This window comes from Ischnura elegans, chromosome 6, assembly GCF_921293095.1.
Source record: "Ischnura elegans chromosome 6, ioIscEleg1.1, whole genome shotgun sequence".
Lineage (NCBI taxonomy): Eukaryota > Metazoa > Arthropoda > Insecta > Odonata > Coenagrionidae > Ischnura > Ischnura elegans.
Genome location: NC_060251.1, coordinates 61,679,927 through 61,702,543, shown reverse-complemented (window position 1 = coordinate 61,702,543; position 22,617 = coordinate 61,679,927). Strand labels below are relative to the sequence as shown.

General features: G+C 39.1%; 2 protein-coding genes across 2 annotated transcripts in view; one reads left to right on the top strand and one right to left on the bottom strand.

Annotated features, from left to right (window-relative positions):
- Positions 1-6,848: 6,848 nt before the first annotated feature.
- LOC124160833 (MFS-type transporter SLC18B1-like) overlaps positions 6,849-22,617 on the bottom strand; it is a 42,585-nt gene continuing 26,816 nt past the window's right edge. The window contains exons 7-11 of the mRNA XM_046536924.1: positions 21,798-21,913; positions 20,972-21,165; positions 10,965-11,060; positions 10,672-10,840; positions 6,849-8,304 (exon numbers count right to left, since the gene is read on the bottom strand). Coding sequence (XP_046392880.1) covers positions 7,948-8,304; positions 10,672-10,840; positions 10,965-11,060; positions 20,972-21,165; positions 21,798-21,913 — 932 coding nt within the window. The 3' untranslated portion in view covers positions 6,849-7,947. The remainder of the gene's footprint in view (positions 8,305-10,671; positions 10,841-10,964; positions 11,061-20,971; positions 21,166-21,797; positions 21,914-22,617) is intronic.
- On the top strand, positions 15,560-21,064 carry LOC124160832 (glutamate dehydrogenase, mitochondrial-like). The gene is made up of 2 exons (XM_046536922.1): positions 15,560-17,472; positions 20,976-21,064. Exon 1 carries the CDS (start codon positions 15,806-15,808, stop codon positions 17,438-17,440), a length of 1,635 nt encoding a protein of 544 aa, XP_046392878.1. The 5' UTR covers positions 15,560-15,805; the 3' UTR covers positions 17,441-17,472; positions 20,976-21,064.

Genomic DNA, 22,617 nt, shown 5'->3' with positions numbered 1-22,617 from the left:
CTGACTGAACTCGACTGGGATGCAATGTAAACCCATACTAAAACAATACTAACCCATACATACAGAACCATTACTAAGTTTCTATCCTCTTATCCCCTTCCCATATTGAAGTAAATTACTTAATGAGGTTGGACCATTAATGAACATTTCAATGCATCCATTTTTTGCTAAATTAGTGGAAAGAAATTACTTTGTACTTTCCATAGATTTTCTTATTTACCCTGATTGAGTTCAACAACAGAGTGTCACCAAGGGAGGATACCCATCACTCCAATAGTTTCACCATCCTTTCGCTTCACTTTGCATAGTCATTAGATATCTATCATCTCTTTCTCCATTTCCCTTTCGGCATTTTCTGGTTTCCCTGCCTTCATCATTGTTCTCACATTCCACGTCCTTACATTTATTGCCATCTTCTTCTTCTCCATCTTCCTTGTTTCTTTTCTTCTTTCTTCATTGCTTCTGCTGCTTTTATTGACGATAAGTCTCTGCAAGGATTTCGCACGTTGATAACCCCAAGGACCTTGGTGACCTTGCTGCTGTGAATGACACCCGCCCTTTGCGCACGGGTCCCGTTCCATGAGTTTCCGAGGCTCATTTGGTTGTACTCCATGTTTTCAGGGAAGATGGGTAGTATAATGCTCACCTTATTTATATAGTGGGCAGTAGCTACAATGGAATAAATTTTGGGGGAGGGTGTACTTGGCTGCTCAAACCCCCCTCAACTGCTACATAGCTGGTTATGAGTGCAGTAGGAGTGATTAAGTTGACTGATAGTGGATGAAAATATAAGAATACCAATTTTGTTGCCCTTAGGCTGAAGGAATATGCGGGAATGGCTGACAATGAAGAGTGGACAAATTTAATGGCATGATTTAGTTAACACCTTAAAGAATGGGGATTTATAGATTACTTGGATTCAGGCACTCCTGAATTATTTTAGTTTTGTTCTGCCAGAATGTTGGCCCATTGCACATGTGAGAGAGACAGTGGCGTAGCCAGGGGGAGGTGCTGGGGGTCTGGCCCCCTCACCCCCGAAACATAAAAACGCAATTATATTCCTTCATTTTTAAAAATATTGAGAAATCATGAATTTACAAAATGTTTCTTGTACAAATAAAGTTTTTTTGACAATGAAAAGAAGAGTGCTAAAATTAGTTTAAAACCCTCTACTTAGTACCCTATTTTTTTAAAATTTCCCCCCCTGGTTTTGGAACCCCCCCTGAACTAAATTCCTGGCTATGCCACTGGAGAGAGATGCTTTGCTGTCAGATTGAATAAAAGAATTGAAATATTAATTTGCCTTCATATAATTTTTTTTATTGGTCTGTGATAAGTAAAAAATATAAGGCCCTGAGTTTCATATTTCATTAAATATACACCAATTTTCTCTCCAGACTGTAGTATAAATAGTTTATAACCTTGGAGAAGGGAAGGGCAGGAAGAGGAGTCATGGCCTGGGTCAGGGAATATGGAATATCTCCTTGGGGAGAGCGGTGTTCTCCTGTGTAAAAGTTTTCAAAATACTCATTTTAAATAGTTTTCATTTGTATATACATTACCTTTACTCTTTTACAAGGATACAAAAACTATTAAAATAATGAAAATTAAAAATTTTGATTGAATTTGGGAGATCATGACCACTATAACCCTCCCCTAAATCCACCACTGGGGAAGGGATGAGAGACATCTACACCTATACACAGGACAGAGCACTGAGACTCTAAAACCTTTATAATGTTACATCTAGGAGCCTTATGCTTGCCTCAGCTGCACAAGTGTTATTTATCTCTAAGATTATCAAACTCAGTTTAACTGCGCACAGAAATTGTGATTTAATTTTATTTTTCATGCCAACTTATCTATTTCACTATTGTTTTTTGCTATTAATTCAAATATCATAAATTAATCTTCACCTGCGGTACATAAAAGATTTGAGAGTTGCCCTCCAATCCAATAAGGCTATTCGAAATGGTTATGTGCAATATTTGCCTACCAATGGAGGACGTGTGGGGTAAGGCCAAAGTTGGCCTTAAAATGAGAAGTTTATTGATTTGATTAGGCTACATTCCAAGCAGTGGACAATATCCATTGGATACCTAAATAAGGTTGATATATCTGAGGCACATTGTCATTACATGATTGATATGTTGACAACGTTACATATATCCCATTTGTAATATCCACAAAAAGCTGTAAAAATAACCTTACATTGATATCCAAGTTGTGATACCCATGATATTCTTAAATGATATTGAATAGATATGGCCCATATAATATAGTATTAAAATAAGGAGAGGAAAGAGAAGACATGTCGGCCCCCTCAATTTTGTACTTCCGATTAGATATAATTAATTATGAGACCCATTGCTTTTCATTCATTTGTATAAATACTCTGCTCTTCCTTCCACTATGTCCTTAAACTGGCTTTAGTCTCCCCAAGCAGCAGGGGATATCTATCAGGTATCAAAATAAGGTTGATATATCCAAAACACGAAGCAGCAGAGGATATCTATCAGGTATGAAAATAAGGTTGATATGTATATCCAAAACACATTATTATTACATGATGGATCTTTTGACAACTTTACAAAGAAATCCTACTTGAAATATCAACGATGAGTTGTAAAAATAATGTTACAAAGATATCTACTTTGTAATATCTGTGATATTAAAAAAATTAATGTTCCAAACAGTATCCATAGGTATCATATGTTCTATATAGAATTAAAGAGCACAAATGTTTTGCCAGTATGTCTGGAATTACCAAAACCATAATAAGTATACCCATTATCTACTCATTAGATGTTGTGAAGATACCTAAGAGGTAATGGCGCAGTGAGGGGGGGTTTTTGGGGGATAAAACCCTCACCCAAAGCTCTGAGAAATTTTTAAGTTTGATCCATTTTACTTAATTTGATTAATATAACTAATAGAATAATGTAAGGATTAATAAAATATCCCTCAGAAAGCCTTAAAACTCACCATTTTGAACCCTTTATCTTAAAATTCCACAATTTATTAATCTCGCACCTACCGCTTATCCTGGTGGGTATTCCATACCCCCGCACAACGCGGTATTAGTTGCACCTAACCCCCCCCAGCCTTAATTCCCAGCAGTGTCCCTGCTAAGAGTTGTTGTAATACTGACCTTTAAGTCCACTGTTGGACATTGCTGCAACGTTGTCTGGCAGGTCCTTTGGATATTTGACAAATATCCATATGACGTTAATTGGATTAACATGAATATTACACGATGTCATTTATTTAAGCCAATAAAGTTGTCTAGATGTTGTGGGATATTGATTGCTGCAAGGGGTTCGAATATGGATTTAACATCACTTTGCCACTCAACACTAATTCCATCCTATTAACATACTCTCTCCTCTAGGTTTAATTTCCTTGCCCACAATAGTCAGTTATTCGCCAATCCTATTCCTCTCAGTCTACTTCACTTTCCCAATTCTTCTCTACTCTAACATCCCAAATGCCCCCAATATTTTCTCATCCTCTTCCCCAAGTGTCCATATTTTCACACTATTCAGTGCTACACTACAATCATCAACTATTGGTTAAACACTACACCATACTGTATCCAAGCTTCTATTTAAATACATGACACTCCCATGAGAGACAAATTACAATTAACAATCGAAATACTAATTTACCTTTGAGTGGGATTATTCAAAATGCCACTGATCTTTTTTGTCGGAATCATATAATATCTCAGCGATAATATTAACACAAAATAACATTTGGCAATTTCAGTCTTAATTCTAATCAAATACAATTTTTTAAATCTTTGAGGCATTGTAATATTTCTCTCCTTTCCCTCGGCGCCCAACGCCGAGCCTACTTCAAAGTATGTGCTCGTCTATTCTCACACCAGGCACGAGAGGAGCATGTGATGAAGTAGTGAACCAGCATTAAAACGTATAAATAAAATTATTCCAGCCATTTTTGTGCTATAACTACGTATGGAGAGCTATCTTTAAAATTGAATATTTCTCAGAATCAACAAATAATGTGTTAAAATCTACGTATAAATAATTTTTAGCATACACTAGGTGTGTTTAAAGTATACCGGGACTAGCCGCGGTGATAACTTTTACGGGAATCACCCGCAATGCACAATCGTGCGAAAGATCCACAGAGAAAAAATCATTCGAATGATTTTTTCTCTGTGGATCTTTCGTACACTAGGTGTATAAGATTTATTTTTAGTTTGTTGTTCCATTATTATAGCAAATAAAAGCTGCTAATTAGTACCACTTGAGTATACTATACTTCTAAAAGCCATCTGTTGTCTGTCGAGCTTAAAATCTCGACCCATTTTAACCGTGAGATTGAAATCACTGGTGACTTCCTTAGAGCCTTTTCAATTAACATATATTAACTAAAGTATGCTAAATTAAAGTCTTCTCTGATTTGAACCATCTACTATTACAAGTAAGTTCTCATTTACTTGCAGTCATTAAGACGTGTTTATTCGACGTGTTTTCTTCATCGCTTCTGCCGCGAAAGATGAGACAGGGCGTGCATTGAGGGTCACGTGTATTCAAGCAAACTCCCATAATTTACCAGCGAGATAAATAAAAGGGAGACTATAGTTAAGCGCTCCCGAAAAAGTCATTCCTACCTTTGCTTCATTATGACGAGCTCTTGATGAGCATCCAGATAAACATCTCCAACCCCTTAAAACTGTGAGACTTCGTTTTCAAATCAACCGCGGCTCTTTCAGTCCACTTTCAACAGGTACGTATTAATAAATATAAAAAACCTAGAGTCCTTTCCTTTTTAACCATCTCTTATTCCGATTCAAATAATATCTTTACTCGTAAATCAATAAAGGTTCTAAAAGCATGCCATATTCAAATTATTTAGTTATTTGTAGGTACTCACTGTACACCTCTTTTTCGCCGGCAATAATTCACTTATCCGCATGGAAACTCGTCCACAATACCACCCGTGCATATTAAATCAGGGGCGCGGCTAGGAATTAAGGCTAGGGGGGTTTCAGCCGCAACTAATACTGAGGGGCTTGGGGGTAATGCATACCCGCCAGGGTAAGCGTGAGGTGTGGAAAAAAAAAGATAAATGGTTCAAAATGGTGATTTTTACGGCCTTCTTAGGAATATTTTATTAATCCTCATACTATTCTATAAGCAATATTAATCCAATCAAGTAAAATAGATTTAACTTAAAAATTTCTGTGAGCTCTGGGGTTGGGGGGGGGGGGGTTTATCCCCCAAAACCCCCCCCTCGCTGCGCCACTGTATTAAATTGCTTATTATATCCTATATTTTTGTTTCTTTACCCACCTTTTCACTAAAAGATCAAATTACTCCTCTAGATTTTTAAAATGTTAATTTGGGATCTTAAAAATAAGTAAATATTCATATTTCAGGGATATTGCTGTAAACGTCAATAGATTCTTATGCATTCGCAGCCATCAATTTTTATCTCAGAATAAGGTAGGAATAGAGGGCGTCAGTACACCAATCTTAAGATCGTAAAACGAAAAATGAATGTATGAATCAAAATCTGGAAAGTTATTGGCGCAATTAATGATTCGCACTGGCATCGATCCTGTGGTGGACGCCTCCTCCCCCAATCTTTTATCTATTTCTATTATTATACATATTAAATAGGATGTCTGTTTGTCTATCCGCTATGCGTCCCCATAGGGCTGCATGGATTGTGACCAAAGTTAGTACATAGGTGCATCTCATGCTCTCGAAGTCCGTAGTGTTATTTACGGTTGCGTCCGACGCGTCCTTTGCACCATTTCTCATTACCGAACCCTGTGAGTGCGCTTGGCGCCACCTGGCACCCATTTCCCACTCGCTGCTTATTCTCTAGCCTTCCGATAAAATCCCCATTCTCTCTGCCATGTTTGTGTATCTTTGTGGGCGCTGTGTGCGAGGCGAAGGTTGATTCGACGACTTCCAGTTCCTATACTGCCTTTCCTCGCAACTTCACCGATCACAGGTTTTGGGCCCGACCGTGGCCGTCCTGTCAGGCCATGGGCCCGACGAATCGTGTTTCCTCTTACGTTTTTTTTTATATTTTCCCATTGAGAGGTCAACATGACCATGAATTACAAGTTCTAAGGTTCTCCTCTGGGTACTATCAAATCGGTTTTCGGCAAAATCTATAGGGAATGACCATAAAATATTAAATTTTTAGAATTTTGACCCTCCCCCCCTAAATCGCATTTGAGCGAGGGGTTCACCTAGAGGTATCAAATTTTTCAGGCCTTATTTTTGATCGGTCCCACAACTCTTTTTCATTGGGCCAGATGGATGTGATAAAAATCGATTTTTTCGATCCGCCCTACCGTACCCTGATTCCAAGTATACTTGAGACTGATATGCGTCCCTGATTCCAAGTATACTTGAGACTCTGACTCAATGAATCCTCAGCGCATCTCTAGTCCATGGAAGGTTACTTGGGATTTCCACCGGGTCAGGTTCTCCATCACGGCCGACGTGCTGATTGATTGATTTCGATGAATGAGTCGCCCATCGTCGTCAGGGCATGTCGATAGACGGCTCGTTTATCGAAACGACATCTGTGATGGAGAACGTGACCCGGTGGAAATCCCGAGTAACCTTATACGATACAATACGCCGGGGAAGAGCGATCTTTCTTCATATCTAGTCCAGTTACATCTTTTTCGGGCGAGGCATTAAGAACGGTGTAAAATGCACATAATCTCGCCGACTAGTACGAGTGTCATTGGAAACAATTTTTTTCACGTGGGCGGCCCCGTTGGGGAACTAAAATTACCAAGTTAGTTCAGTACATTCATTTCACACACACATGCTTAACAGATGAAGAACTAATGAATTGTAAAGTTTATTGTCTTTTTATTTCAGAGGCTAAAAAATATTTACAGCAACATTTTATCAGGTGAATGCTTATAAAGCATCCTGATATGTAATCAAACTGAACGCATGAAAATGCAGTCATTATGAACTATCAAAGTTTTCAAATTTATAAACCTATTTCTTGACGCAACGTGATCAAATCATAATATTTTTCTGCTGAATAATTCTTATGATAAGATTGTTATTACATGCATTCACAATTTCAACTCATACAGACATTTGGCATCTTGCCACACATATATCATTAATGAGGACTTCGATAAAAAAATTGGCACATTTTCATGGATGACACGACCAATTAAGCGTACTGCTTTAAAAATTCGCGCCATCAACTATTTCCAATATTGTACACAACGCATTCGCAAATGAACACTTCTTGCACTCGATGTTTCCAACCATTAAACTTAAAGTTAAAATTAAGGTTAAAACGATACTTATGTACAACTTTAAATCAAATATGCACAAATACTATTTATATTGGATATCCATGCCTTCACCTTTCTCCATTATTCTGCGGATTAGTATACTGGGATGGATATTTTGCCGGGCTATTCCTGCCAACGAAGCAGGTCTATTTGGTACCAAAAAGTTGAATAATTTAGTGTTTGACGTCACTATTGACGTCGCTTATGTTATAAAATATTAAAAATCATGTAATTGGCGTGATTTTATAATAATGATTTGGTGCTAAATTCCATGAAGTTAACATAAAAATGGCCAATGAACTGGTATGAACTATTTCAAGTAGCTGACGTGTCACTGAATTGAAACATGATTATTTTAACTACCTAGAATGATCAGTGACATTCATAGCATAGTGACACACATTTAAGACTAGGCACTCATTATTACCTTCTTATTACGCAGACAACAACTTTAGACAGGCGAGAAATCTATTATGTCTCGCTAGTCTTCAGAATCTGGAAAATCTCCACTTGTCAAAGAACGACAAGTTAGTTTTATGAAACAGACGCCATTTCCTTTCCGGAAACATCGACTAAACTGAACACAGCCATTGCTCTTGAGCATATTCTGCCAACAAATACAACTACAATCAGGCTACGGTGTCCATATAATGGCGATGGTTTTCAAGACTACTGGCGCTTCCTAGGCTGCCGTAGCTGGTCGAATAGGGCCCGACTAAGACAGTGCTACCATCATCCCGTTTCCACGCGCTGTAGCGGCTTTTATAGCTTCCACATGCAATGAGGATGCCACCACCGCTAGCACCTCTGTCAATAGGTCTGCTAGGACTGGATGCCATCCTTCCTGAAGGAGTTCCATTGGCAGGTATCGATACGCCATTGGACGACATCAATTTCACCTCTTCGGAGGAGGCAGAATCTACCTGCCTGTATGGCCTCCTCTTGTAGTAACGTCCATAACAAAGGTAGCAGCTCACCAGTATGGCCTGCAAAAATGACCTTTATTAGTCAAATATGAAAGAAAAGAGCCTAACTCACTGCAACTGGGATGGACGTGAATAAGCGTAACATTGAAGCTGAAAACTTTAAAAGGTCGTCTACTATTCTCCGAAATTCTTAAGGGATACCATCAAAAGGACGCGTCATTTGCGGCAGCAGTGTGTAATTTTTCGTGATGCATTACTCATTCAAAACTTACGGTATAACCTTGAAATTTCAAGGATATATAGAGTAAACTTTTCATCACTTTTACCTATATACTAAATGTAAAAATGAAAGAAAGTAGAATGAAAGAAATTAATATGGTCAAATTTGTACAGAGTATTAAGCTACTCTCTGCGCTACTCTGTGCAGGAAAACTGAAATAGATGTGAGTCAAGTCATAAAGATTTGGACAAAACCTTAAGGGTACTTGCATTGATGGGGTTTTGTTACTCGACCTTTCGAGACAAAAATATCATTCCATATGCATGACTGCAAAGGTAAGTTACGTGAGACTTTATTACACCCATAAGTGACAAAAGTTATTAGAGACCGACGATATTTAAACCAAAAATCAGAGATTAAAATATAAAGCCGTGGCTGCCTCTGAAGTCCTCTTAGTACACTGAATTAGCTAAAACTTGAATGGCTGCTATCCTTAAGATAAGTAACAGGTTTGTAAAATTTACTAAAACATCGCTCAAGGAGACTTCATCAAAACTCATGATAGAATTAATCTCGCATATGGCGATTTTTATTCGCCCAGGTAATGAGGTAAGAGTCAGAGAAGTTAAGGTTACTCGACTGACCCTGACTGTCGGCTTTTTACTCCATACACCCACTTATTACACCTTTAATTACTTTGAATTGGCTATTTAATTTCTTGGTTACTGTATTTTCTTGAAAACAGGCATTTATGAACTGAAGTTTGGCACGAATGTTTGGAACTTCATCGTTATTTTTAATATCGTGTTATCAAGTTGTCTTGCCACTGAATGTAGGCATCAGCCAGGTTGGCAAATGTAGTAGATGCAACACAAACTATTCTCTTTAATGTCATTACGCTAGCTATGCTTTATGAATTTCGATTGGTCAAAAGAGAACGTAAATAGAAATGATAAATAATGACCGTTAATCCCTGTTTTTATACATTATTTCCAAGTTAAAGCACATGATGAAACCGCGTTCTCATGAATGCAAGATGATAAAATGGCTGAGGTGGTATATGCACACCAGAGTTCGGTAGGGAAATACTAGCGAATATCGGAATTTTTATGATGCATCACCATGTACCACAATGCACTTTTCAGGCAATTATTCAACAATATATTTCCCAGACATTTGCTTCGGGGATGCTTTGGAGGTGTACGGGTTGCCGACACTGACATTTGGTGTTCAATTTCCACGCACAGGAAAACCATACATTTCATCAAGTCATCTATACAGGGTAGAAAAAGCATTTTCGCGAATTTTTAACCCAGGATAGTTGATGCCAGTAGGAACCAAAATTACCGATGCTTTTTAAAACGAAAACGCACCATTTTTTAAGTACAAAAACTTTGCACTAAGCGCTCCGAATGGCCGTGAGTTTGCCCTGTTGTCGGATATTCTGGACAACGCATGATCTCGAATGCTTTGCCTGACGGAAATCGCAATGTATTCCTCAGAGTAAGGATTGGGGTAGAGAGCGCTTTCAGGCTGCGCAGTAGCAGATTCTTGTAGTCAACATGGTTACCACGTGATCGTGGGAAGTAGTGCGGGAATCCCCTGTGGGAAGAATTGTGGGAAGTGTGGGATGTATATGCTGTATATGCGGGATCTTGACTACATGCGCAGTAGCCAAAGCGCACTCTCCCCCATCCTTACTCTGAGATGTATTCAAGGCACCTCACTAGCTCAATTGCAGCGCGGCAACAGGGCAAAATCGCGGCCAATCGGAGCGCCTGGTGCAAAGTTTCTGTGATTTAAAAATGGTGCGTTATCGACCACAACATCATAGGTAACTTTGGTTATTTCTGGAATCATCTATCCCGAGTTAAAATTTCGTAACACCTTTTTTTCCTCCACCCCGTATATTTCGTTTACATAAATACATAGAGTATGAAAATATGAAAATTTTACTCAACTATCGTTATAGGAAGAAATTATACAAAGCAACAATATCGATAAATTGAGTGTCAGATGGTAGATGCCCCTGGCCTAGTGGTATCCTCACCAGCTCTTCCGCGATAGTCGCCAGAGTGAAAAAATTTCGGGGGTGGGGGGCGAAGCCCTCAAAGCCTCCATGGCTACTTACCTGATACACAATCACGAAGATAAAATAAGTTAGTGATTAGTTTTTAAATAGTTCGTCAAGACAAGAAATTACTCACCACGATAACATGCAAAGATATCACAAACATTGTGGCATGACGGAAACCAACTCCATCATAGAGAATTCCAGCAACTGATGGTCCCACAAATGCTCCTAGTGCAAATGTTGATGTCCATAATCCAGAAATTAGTCCATACGTCTCCAAGCTATTAGGGAATCCTTCTTGCCTGGGTAAAATTGCAAAATGAATACGTTAATCCTAACTTGTTCCGATTGAAAGTGGAGTCAGACTTAAAGTTATCCTTGCGGTTCGTCGTAAAAACTGGGCAATATCATTTTTTTGAGACTCACATTGATGTCTGCAGAGCATCAGTAAAGGAAGCCACAAGCTGGGAAGCAATTCCAAGACCATGGATGACGAGCCCGAGAATGCTCAACCACAGTAACCTGTCAAAAAAACAGTTTTTATCAAATAAACGTACAAAGCATAGGAGGATGGATTGAACTTTTAAAAGCCCCACATAAATACTTCAATTTGGGCTAATTAAGAAATTTTAATTGAGGTAACACGGTGCCTGAAAGCGATACAATACCCCTATCTATTTTTTCATGTCAACACAAAGAACAAATAGTGAGTGCCATTATACAGCCGAAGTTGAAAGAGTTGAACAATGAAAAAATCTTTCTTATGCGAACATACATATAAATGTTCGCGCCAAAAGTGGGATATGTTTTGTCGTGTTCAATAACAACTCCAACCAGTCAATCAAATTTGGAACTTTATTGAGAGCTTTTTTTATGGTTTCGTTGTGATCGGGGTATTTTTGAGAAGACAGTATTTCAGGCGGCATTAGACTGCATAATATTGTAACGTGAACTGTGATCGAGCCATAATGATGGCATGTTTTTCCTTCCGAAGAGCCCAAAAAATTATCAAGATGTTATAATTTAATAGGAGGGGGACTCTAGTAATAGCTATAGAAGAACGACACTGAGAAAAAAGAACCGCAGAAACGGCGGGAGAAGAATAGAAAGGGCAGGGTGAAGAAGGCCGCATATCGAGGTAATTAGTGAGGCAAGGAGGGGGTGGAGCAGAGAAGTCCCCGAAAGGGTACCTGAAAAAGTAGTAAGGATAGAATTAGCAGGAGTTTTGTAAGGGATTTCAGACGGAAAAAATTGGCCTTCCCGTTTCTGTAGTTTTTTCCAATTTCGTTCTTCTAGAGGTATTTCTGGAGTCCTTCTTCTACCTTTGGTTTTTCTGTATCTCCTTAGCTGTCAAATGATACAATGCCTGATTTTTTTCCCGGCGAACACTGGAAGAGAACGTTTCTTAGGTCTCACTCCGGGTAAGTTCCTCCATGTCTCTATGTGCAACTCGCCCATTTTATTCAGGATTCCTGAAAACGATTGGTGAGATGCACATCGAAACGTCCGAGGGAGACATGGAGGACCTTACCCCGTGTGAGACCCGAAAAATCTTCACTGCTGCTGCTCTTCGGTTTTCTGTTTTCTCACTGTCTCCCTCCTGTACTTCTGCTTCCCTCTCCCTTCCTCCAACTTGTAAAATCCTCCCACTCCTCTTCCTTAAATGCACAAATGTGATACTCCCATATGCCGTAGTGTTTTGTACCAGAGGATGGCTCTGTCAGGGGCGCAGCTAGGAATAAAGGCAGGGGGGGTTTCAGGCGCAACTAATACTGGGGGGTCAGGGTTGTGGCATACCCCCAGGGTAAGCGGGAGGTGCAGGGTCCCTCCCCAGGAAAAAATTAGGATAAATAGTGAGTTTAATGGCTTTCTGAGGAATATTTCATTAATCGTTACACTATTCTATAAGCAATATTAATCCAATTCAGTAAAATAGATTAACCTTAATTTCTCTGAGCTCTGGTGGGGGGGTTATCCCCCAAAACCCCCTCGCTGCGCCACTGGGCTCTGTGATCCGGAACGCGTCGTGCGCCCTAAACAATCGTGGAAAAGTGCAACTACCTTTTATTTCAATATGTCGAACATCCACCATACAAAGCCTGAATCGGTTGAATGGGAAACTTGCATGGGTCGTCGATTGCTCTAAAAACTATTTTGAATAAGTAAAATAGATACATTAGCTCGCAAAAATACCTAAAGTATCTCCATTCATCATCAAAATAAATAAAAAATTGACTTTAAAATAGAGAAAAATTTCTCTGAGCTGACCACTGCTCGAAGACACCCGAGCGTTGCCGAGGCCAGGCGTGACGTCATAGGTGCCTAAACAACCGTAGGGAGTTGGGAAATACGCTGAGCGCATGCAGTAAAATTTGTTTTGAGGGAGTATTTAGCCGCTCATCGTCGCTTTATTTTGTTGTTATTCCTGGGCAAGTTTTTCTAATGCTATATTGCCACGATTATTTCTTGGGATATTAATAATGTGACATCGGGATGATGAAGTACAAGCGTTTCACTTCGTATGATTTAGTTATCAGAAAAATGTATGATAACGTTTCCGCTCGTTCGAATAGTACACCTGAAATTCATCTACATCTACATAATACCCCGCAAGTCGCCTAAAAGGCGTGTGGCAGGGGGTGTTAGGACACCAGCCTTTTTTTTTTAGGACACCAAAAATTGATGCCACGACCCTCATGGAATTTGTTAAGACAGATTATTGCTACACGTCGGCGGCAAATCGAGATGTAAAAGAAACTTGTAATACTGGAAGATAACGATCGTAAGCTGTGCTGTTGAATTTGGCAGCGCCGTATTAGCGGAGTAGGTAGTCCTATCCGTCCTACGGTACGAACTCAAAGCAAAACAGTCTGCACACAATCCACATGTGAGATCGCGAATCGGTTCCGCTGCCAACACACACACAAGCTACAACCTATTTCAATTATATAGGTAAATCCATTAACAATACGCTAGCAAATGCCATAAAAATATAGTGGGAAATAGGCAAATACTCTTATCAAAAACTGGAAGTCACTGTCAGATTCTTATATGTCATCACGTACAACTTACAATAGCAGAGCTTATGATGAAAAAAACTATTTATTGACTGATTTAAAGCCTTAAATGAGCCCACACAAGTGACAAAGATGACTTTCTCACTACTACTCGTTGAAATAATGGAATAACAAACTTCACACTCAGTTTTTATTTCAATAGCTTGATCGTGAAATGTCATATCTACGGTGAACAACGGAGGTTAACACGCCACTGACAATTTTTACACTACTGTTAGACATTCATCGATAGCGTAATAGCACTTTTTACAATTCAATCACGATGGAACACTGATAACTCTTGGCCGATATTTTTCAACCTTGTCAAACTTTGTGCATTACAACCACTGGCACTGTGATTATTAGCAGTAGCATAACGGGAGATGTCACGAATAACTATATTTTGGCACAAAAATGTTCCTAGATGTCTCCAATCAGCGAGCAAAAGTTGCATTGACTGGAATTCACCTCATAATTTACAAGCACAGGCAGTCCTAAACGACGAATTCTCCGGTACCTACGAATAAACGGATGAAGTTATTGTATATAAAAGCTGAGCGAACATTAGTAAACATCAAAATCGTTCTAATTACTTACTTAAATGATATGCCGTCGATAATATCAACTTACAATTAACGTATCCCCCTTCCAACGGCCACGGCTCAGACTCTTACAACGATGCTATTTAGGTATTATAAAATTTTTGGTTTAACTGCTCCAGTTTTATATTTTATGCCCTTACTCAGATATTAATATTATAAATTATACAAAATATGAGGGCTTCCGAGCCTCTATCGTCGGATATTTATCTTTAAATAGAAAATAATCAACACGCCTAACAAACGAAGCTCTCACAACTGCTGGCAACTATTACAAACAATCACAATAATAGCTTCGTGTGATGTTTAGGCACCTTTGACGTCATCGAGGCTTCGTCGGCAGTGGCTTGGGGATGAGGGAGTGTTTCCCGCGCTTTAAAATTCGTTATGTTTATCATTGAATATCTTGCGAAGGAAATCTCATATATACATGCGGTTTTCTTTGTTGTATTCAGAAAATAATTTTCTGTCCGCCTGTGAAGTAAAAAAAAATCATGCAAGTTCGCCATTGTCTTTATAGTTGTTTACAAGCAAAAACCGAGGTCAGGGGCGTAGCCAGGACGATGTGTAGGGGAGGACAACCCGAGGTAGAGGGTTGGAACCTCTCTATCGGGAAAATGTGAACATTTTTATCTCTAGAAATCACATTTTATGCTATTTTGGCACTTTAAATTACACAATTGGTAGGTCTTCGGGAAGCTGTTATGCTACAGCATGCTGTCGGAGTATAATAACTCTGTTTCATAGGTAACAATTATTCTGTTAAAATTAATACATTATGGGGGAGGGACGCACCCCCTGTGCCCACCCCCCGGCTACGCCACTGGCCAAGGTATGCAACGCGATTCAATATTCCTACACGAAAATTTTACGACCGAGTCATCAAATTACAAAAAAATATGATGGGAGCTATTCTCAAGGCTTCGCAAATGTTTTGACTTCGCAAGTGTGACGACTTTATTAAAACATACGCGTATCTACTTTTTATTTCGTAGGTAAGGTTGAATCATTTTGAAATTTATTCCATATGAGGGTGAAGTGGATATGAAGAATTTTCTTGCACCACATTTTATTTTCTTATCGCTCCCTTGTAAATGTTTTATTGCATTCTCCTGTGGTAACTATCTTCACGAAAATTATGCATGAATTTGACGACTTTTAAAATATAATTATATCCACCTACAGTTTGGGTACATGCAGTCACTACGCATTAGTATGGACAATCATTTTCAATACTTCGAACATTATAGAGTTTTTCCAGTATACGTCAGTTTACAGTTTTTTTGTTTACTCTTAGTGGAAGAGGAATAAATAGGCAATGTGGGGTATGTTTATTGATTTCTCGTCACTTGTATAGTTACGGTAGCTTGGTAGCGTTTAGTTCTCTGATGTGCTTGATACTGTTTGATACAACCAAAATGGATCTTCATTGTTTACACTGGTGAGCCAATTAGTTGAAAATAAGTGAAATAATTTGTGGCTCAAACCAGCTTTTACGTTGAATAAGCCAATGATATCCAGATACGGTTATATTTCGCGTTTATTTTGAGTATCTCAGAACTTGTCGATCTCCTGACAAAGTTTTTGAGCGGATAGTTTATTAGGCTAAGAGATGACCGTTTTTAAAAAATTCATCGGCGGAGGAATGAGAAGAGGTATTTCAAGAATATTTGCTCCAGACAAACAAATCCATCGGTCCCTATCTGAATACAAAATTCCGGACCGACTGAAAGATATACCCGAGGCAGCAAATCCTAAGTTCTTCGAAATGGTGGAGTACTTCTTCCACTCCGCCTGTGAAATATTGGAAGAAAAACTGATTGAAGATCTCAAGGCTCCTAAGACAACAGACGAACAGAGAAAGCAGAAAGTTCGAGGCATTCTGAAAATAATCGAGCCTTGCCATCACGTATTTGAGACAATTTTCCCCTTAAGAAGAGATACTGGCGCGTATGAAATGATTACTGGCTTCCGTGCACAACATAGTTCGCATAAAACACCATGTAAAGGTGGAATGCGGTACTCACTTGGCTGCGATGTAGACGAGGTGAAAGCTTTGGCGGCACTGATGACTTTCAAGTGTGCAGTCGTCGCTGTTCCATTCGGAGGAGGAAAAGCTGGAGTGAGGATTAATCCGAAAGAATACAGTGAGACTGAATTAGAGAGGATTACCCGACGATTTACATTGGAGCTCGCCAAAAAAGGATTTATTGGACCTGGAATCGATGTTCTCGCTCCCGATATGGGCACAGGCCAGCGGGAAATGTCTTGGGTCGCCGATACTTATTCAAAAACGATTGGCCACAATGATATAAATGCTAACGCCTGTGTCACTGGAAAACCAATAAACCAAGGAGGCATCCATGGTAGAACTGCAGCTACTGGACGTGGTATATTTCATGGAGCACAAAACATACTCAATAACGAGAAAGTCATGTCTAAAATAGGATTAGAAACAGGTATAAAGTCGAAATCGTTCATTGTCCAAGGTTTCGGCAACGTGGGATTTCACACAGCAAGATACTTTAGCCGAGCTGGGGGTGTATGCATTGGTGTAGTAGAGAAAGACGGAGGAATATTCAACGCACATGGAATAGACATACTGAAATTACATGATTATTACGTAGAGAAAGACACAATAATGGGTTTTCCCGGGACTGAGGAAAGATCGGGAGACGACTTACTCTGTGAAGCCTGTGATATCTTGATTCCTGCAGCGTGTGAAAAAGTTATTACATTAGAAAATGCTCCAAAAATTAAAGCAAAAATGATTATAGAAGGGGCCAATGGTCCCACAACCCCTGCCGCTGATAAAATCCTTCTTGAGCGCAATATTTTGATTATTCCCGACTTGTTCGTTAATGCTGGAGGTGTTACGGTGTCCTTTTTTGAGTGGTTGAAGAATTTGAACCATGTATCATTTGGGCGGCTTCTTTTCAAATATGAGCGGGACTCCAACTACTTTCTACTGCAATCCGTTCAAGATTCAATAGAAAAACACTTCAGCCACATTGTGAAGGGGAAAATTCCCATAATCCCATCTGAGGAATTCAAGAAACGAATAGCTGGGGCATCCGAAAAGGATATTGTTCATTCAGGACTTAGTCAGACCATGGAACGCTCTAGTCAGGCTATCCTCAACACTGCGGAAGATTATAACCTAGGAATGAATCTCCGATTAGCTGCCTATGTAAATTCCGTAGAGAAAATATACCTGTCATATAGAGAAGCTGGTTTGGCATTTTAAGGATACCTAGGAAATGAAATTCCCGAGGATGGGTAAGTACTCATTCTTTTTAATTTCATAATGAAATTGTGAAAGCAAAACTTAAATAATGTGTGCTAACTTTATATAACACTCCGTTTAAATATACATTATTTATATCAACTTAAATGAAAAATGGCGTTTCTGGTGATTCATGTAATTCAGTCCCTTATCAGTAGATGTATAAGTGTGGATCATCTAAAAATGGGCATTTATCATTCGCAATCTAAAGTATGTGCGCCGTATGTATGCGCAGTCAAAACTGTGCCGTGTACAGCGGGGAATTGCCAGAACACATGCGAGAATGCATGGATGCGAGACGGCAAAATAGCCCCTGCTTTAATTCCGCGCTCGCATTCTCGCAGCTCCAAAAAATACTTTCTGTGCTAGCCTGCACAACGACGTGCCCCTTTATAAAACGGCCTTAAGAACAACATGGGCAGTAGGCCGGCCCTTATTTTTCAGAATTGAGAAAAGTTATGTTTTCCTAGTCTCAAAATGATCCAAATGAGGTTCATATTCACATGTTAAAATTTGGTTACTTTAAAATAACGGCAACCCGTGCCCCAAGGGCCCTAAGTACTGAGGACCCTCACTTGAGATTTTTGGGGCCGAAAAGGAGTCATTTCTATGTAAAACGTGAAACTAAGGTTCTTCAGGGCCGATTTTCTATTTGTTTTGACCTATCTCTAAGCGTTTACGAGATATCATCCGTCGTAATGCATTCCACCTCCCAGGGCGCTACCCCGCACCGCGGCGCCGTTGAGGTACGGCCCGCACCACCTACTAGAGACTTCCCCTCCACCCCCTCCCCTCCCTCGGCAAAGACTTAGTCTGCTAGACTACTCCTGCTGGCAAGATGTAGTCTTTGAACAGAACATCGGCCCTGGAGGGCTTTAGTATCACGTTTTACATAGAAATGGCTCTTTTTCGGCCCCAAAAATCTCAATTGAGGGTCCTCAGTACTTAGGGCCCTTGGGGCACGGGTTGCCGTTATTTTAAAGTAACCAAATTTTAACACGTGAATATGAACCTCATTTGGATCATTTTGAGACTAGGAAAACATAACTTTTCTCAATTCTGAAAAATAAGGGACGGCCTAATGGGCAGTTTTAGCGGCAAGCAAAGAACGTGGAAGTGTAGGGTGCCAAGCGCAGCTGGGCGCCTAAGCGCTCAGTCCAAAATATTATCTTCAATACATAAGAGAAAGCACGTTGTAAGTTCAGGTTGGTATTTAAGTATCGACCCTTTTTCCTCAAGTATCTGTATTTATTTTAAAATTAATACAGAGAGAATCCTTATTACCTCTTACGTTATTTTTAGGGGGCGAGGAATGTTGCATGCTTACACCAAAAAAATGTAAAATGTCGAAAACCGGCCCGGCGGTCTGTTGTCTAATCAGTAATGGCTGAGAACCCCAGGCCCAGGGCAAGTTAGGGGGTCCTATGAGTGACGAAGCATTTGGTCATTTGACATTTAATTAAAATCATTCGAAGGCCAATTTCATTTAAATCCAGATGTCAGGCATAGGGGTGCAGCTAGGAATTAAGGCTGGGGGGTTTCTTAGGCACGACTAATACTAGGGCGTACGAGGGGTATGAAATGCTCGATAGGGTAAGCAGGAGGTGCGGGGTCCCTCCTCCAGATAAGATAAATGGTTCAAAATAGAGAGTTTTATGGCTGTGTGAATAGTTTAATGTTTTGTTTTTTAGTCATGCATCCTCCTAAAATAAGCTACACAAAATTTGTCACATAAAGATATTTTAACTTAAAAATTCCTTGAGCTCAGGGGGGGGGGGGGTTAATCCCCAAAGCCCCCCTTGCTATGCCACTGGTCAGGCATGGTGGGGCCTCTATGTGTTGACCTTGACTTCTTTTCATGTAAAAGAGCAATCTAACTTTATCAGGTTCAACCTAAAGTTTGATATGGTTGAATGAGGGGAGAGCTCTTACCAGACGAAGCCATAGTAGTTTGCGCATTTCATATATTCAGGGTGAGTGGTATAGCTCCTTTCATTATGCACTTTGAGGATATTTTTAGGGGGAGTCTGAAGGCTTCATTGGGGATTGGTATCCTGAACCCTTCCATCAACAGCCAAGTCCTCTATACACCAAGCTACCACACTTGCGAGAAGTATATCAATGCTTGTTTTATCAGAGGTTAATTCACAAAATTTAGAGTATCTGTCTCTGAGTAATGCAGTATTATTATAACTGCATAGCACCTGCATTATAATAAGGTCAATGAATTTAGGCTTACATTTTTGATCACTCATACTAACGTATAATTTTTTTCCCATCTTTTAAATTCATTGCCTTGAGTGCTATTTCAGGTCAACATGGATGATCCAACTGGATTCTTCAAAATATTCCAAGTATCCTTCCTTTTATAACAATCTGCAGTGTCGTTTGCTCTTCAGTACCAGTTCCACCTATCTATATGTACATCTTATTTTCTGTAAGATTTTCCTCTCCTCAACCACAATCTCACACTACTTTCACCTTCCCAAACGTTCCATCTCACATTCTCAATTCTTCACCATACCTACAGCTCAAATCCCTCACTGCAAGCATTAAAATATGACTTCAGGAGTACATGTATTTGGTCATAACGTTATTGCTGTACGATCATTTTTAAGTACATACCCAGTGAGAAATGGGTGGTGGAATACACGTGGAACCCACGTGGAATCCACGTTGAGTGGTGGATATTTGGTGGTGGTGGATATTGAGTGGTTGGACCCACGTGGAATCCACGTTGATTTCAAGTGGATTTGTGGTGATTATCATAAAATGTTAAACAGAATTTCTAATTTGTGGAACTTAACTCTCTGGTGTGACATTGCGTCATTTATCATCCTGAAACCACGCTAGTTATGTGAAAATGTATCGCACATTCTATTTTTATATAATTCGTGGAAAGGCAGCCATGAGAGCACATGAAAAATCGTAGACACATATATAGAAGGTTTAGATATAGAGTGGTTGAGGTTTTAATGGTTTAAGGACAGCACCAACTGCTGTTTTAATTTTTCCACCAAATTTCCACGTGGGTTCCACGTTGATTCCACGACCAAAAACACGTGGTATCCATGTTAATTCTCCACGTGGATTCCACCACCCATTTCTCACTGGGTATGTGCTAGAGCTCACTTTTAATGAGATGGTGTATAAGAACTTCATTTTTCTTATTAAGAAATGGCTGGGTACTTTGATTACACCTAAATCCAGCCATAAGCTAAGAATGAAGTCACTAGAGAAGGAATTTTCAATTCATACTCCATTCTAAATTAATAAATCAGTATATTTAGGTCAAAAATCTCACTTTAAATTTCTCCTTACTGGCTCTGCCACACCACATGCAAACTTGTATTTGATGTAGACAGTGGTCAAAATAGTTATGAAAGCACATTATCACTTGGATTTAAAGGTGTGCATTGCATAGAATCCTGAAAACATACGGGATGTAATGGTAAAAATGTATTGATGAAAAATATGATTATTTTTACTTACGTAGGACCAGGAATGAAAGGTGCTGGTCCAATGAGAGCAAATCCAGTTCCCACTAAGAAGCATCCAAGGATAGTAATGGCTTTTGGATTGAGAGAAGTTCTGTCACAGATCCAACCAAAGCAAGGAGCAGTTATTGCATATGTTCCTCCATTCACAACAAACATAAGTCCTAAGACGACAGGAGAAAGTTCAAACTGAAAGAAAAATGTTCCATATTTATCAAAATGATTTTCATTATATTTATGCTCACTAATGATTTGATTTTACCCTTAATATTGGAATTGTTAAAAAAGAATCTCTCTTTAATTACTTGCTTCAATCTATTGCTATTATCATGCAAAATACTTTTAAAAATCCAGATTTTCAGATAGCTTTATCATTTTTTTGATAGCTCACAGAATTCTGGCTAACACCCTGTCCAATTAAAGAGAAGCTAGAACAAGTTAGTATAGCATCTAATTTCAATTGTAATGGTTCAGCTTATTTAAACCTGATGTTGACGGTGGTCCATTTAAGAGATCATTATTCCTGGGAATTATTATATTTAATTTATGTTGTTAGGTATGCTCAGAAAGATTGCACTTTAATTTATTCTTCATGTTTTCTGGTTTTGTTTGAGATGTTATTTACTAGTAGGTAACTAGTAGGTAGGTAACTTAGTTAATGATTAGAAGCTGTTTCCTGTACTTCCATTAATCATACAAATGCACTTTCCTCCTCAATACTTTGAGAACAATTTTATTATTATAATTATGTTCCAACTTTGTGCCATGTGTATATTAAGGAAGATTAAACATAAGATATGCAAAATTGAAACTTCATTTACCTGTCTGAGATGTGGTTCCAAAGTGGCTGACAAGAATCCTATACTCACTGAAGTTGCAACAATACTGCAAGCAGCTAGAGCCACACCAGGTATTTTTAGAGCTTTGAACAAACTTCCTATTGAAAATGCAAAGGATTAGTATCTTAAGATTATTATTCAAATCGTAAATTCAACCCTTTTTCATGATTTATTCTCAAGAGGTAAAAATATTCTCAGACAACTGCATTTCAAGGACTTACAGTGAAGCCTTCAGGCCTTACTTTAATTGATTTATGAATCACAGAATAACCTTTTCTTCCCTCTGACAAATCAGATTAGCATTTCAGAAACTGAGAAGATGACTGTTTTAGTTATCATGTTTGGATCAGTCATTTTTCAATGCATTGATAGATTAGTCATTATTCCATCAACTCCATAGCCAATAGCCATCAAGTCAAAGACAATGTCACAGTAACTCAATGATGGAACAACTTCAACTGGGACCATGGCTACCCACTGTCCACAATTTGGAAGACTGTACTCCATGAAAACACCAAAGCAATCAATAGGAATACATGAGCCCAACACCAATAAACAACATGCAGACCAACCCATATGAATTAGCTTTACCCAGGTAGGGGACCTGAAGAAGTTTGCAGGAATGCAACGCGAAATATTGTCCAGGAAAATGAAACAACATGGTGGAAAACCCAAAAAGTGGAGATTTCTTTGATTCAAGCCCTACAGAAACCGTAACAGAACTCTTTGATGAATGTATTAGCAAATTTGGAATCTAATAGGATGAAATAAGTTTCCAGTGACAGAAAAAGGGGCATGCTCG

Excerpts from the sequence above, each read along its gene's own strand:
- LOC124160832 (XM_046536922.1), top strand. The coding sequence starts at position 15,806 with ATGACCGTTTTTAAAAAATTCATCGGCGGAGGAATGAGAAGAGGTATT.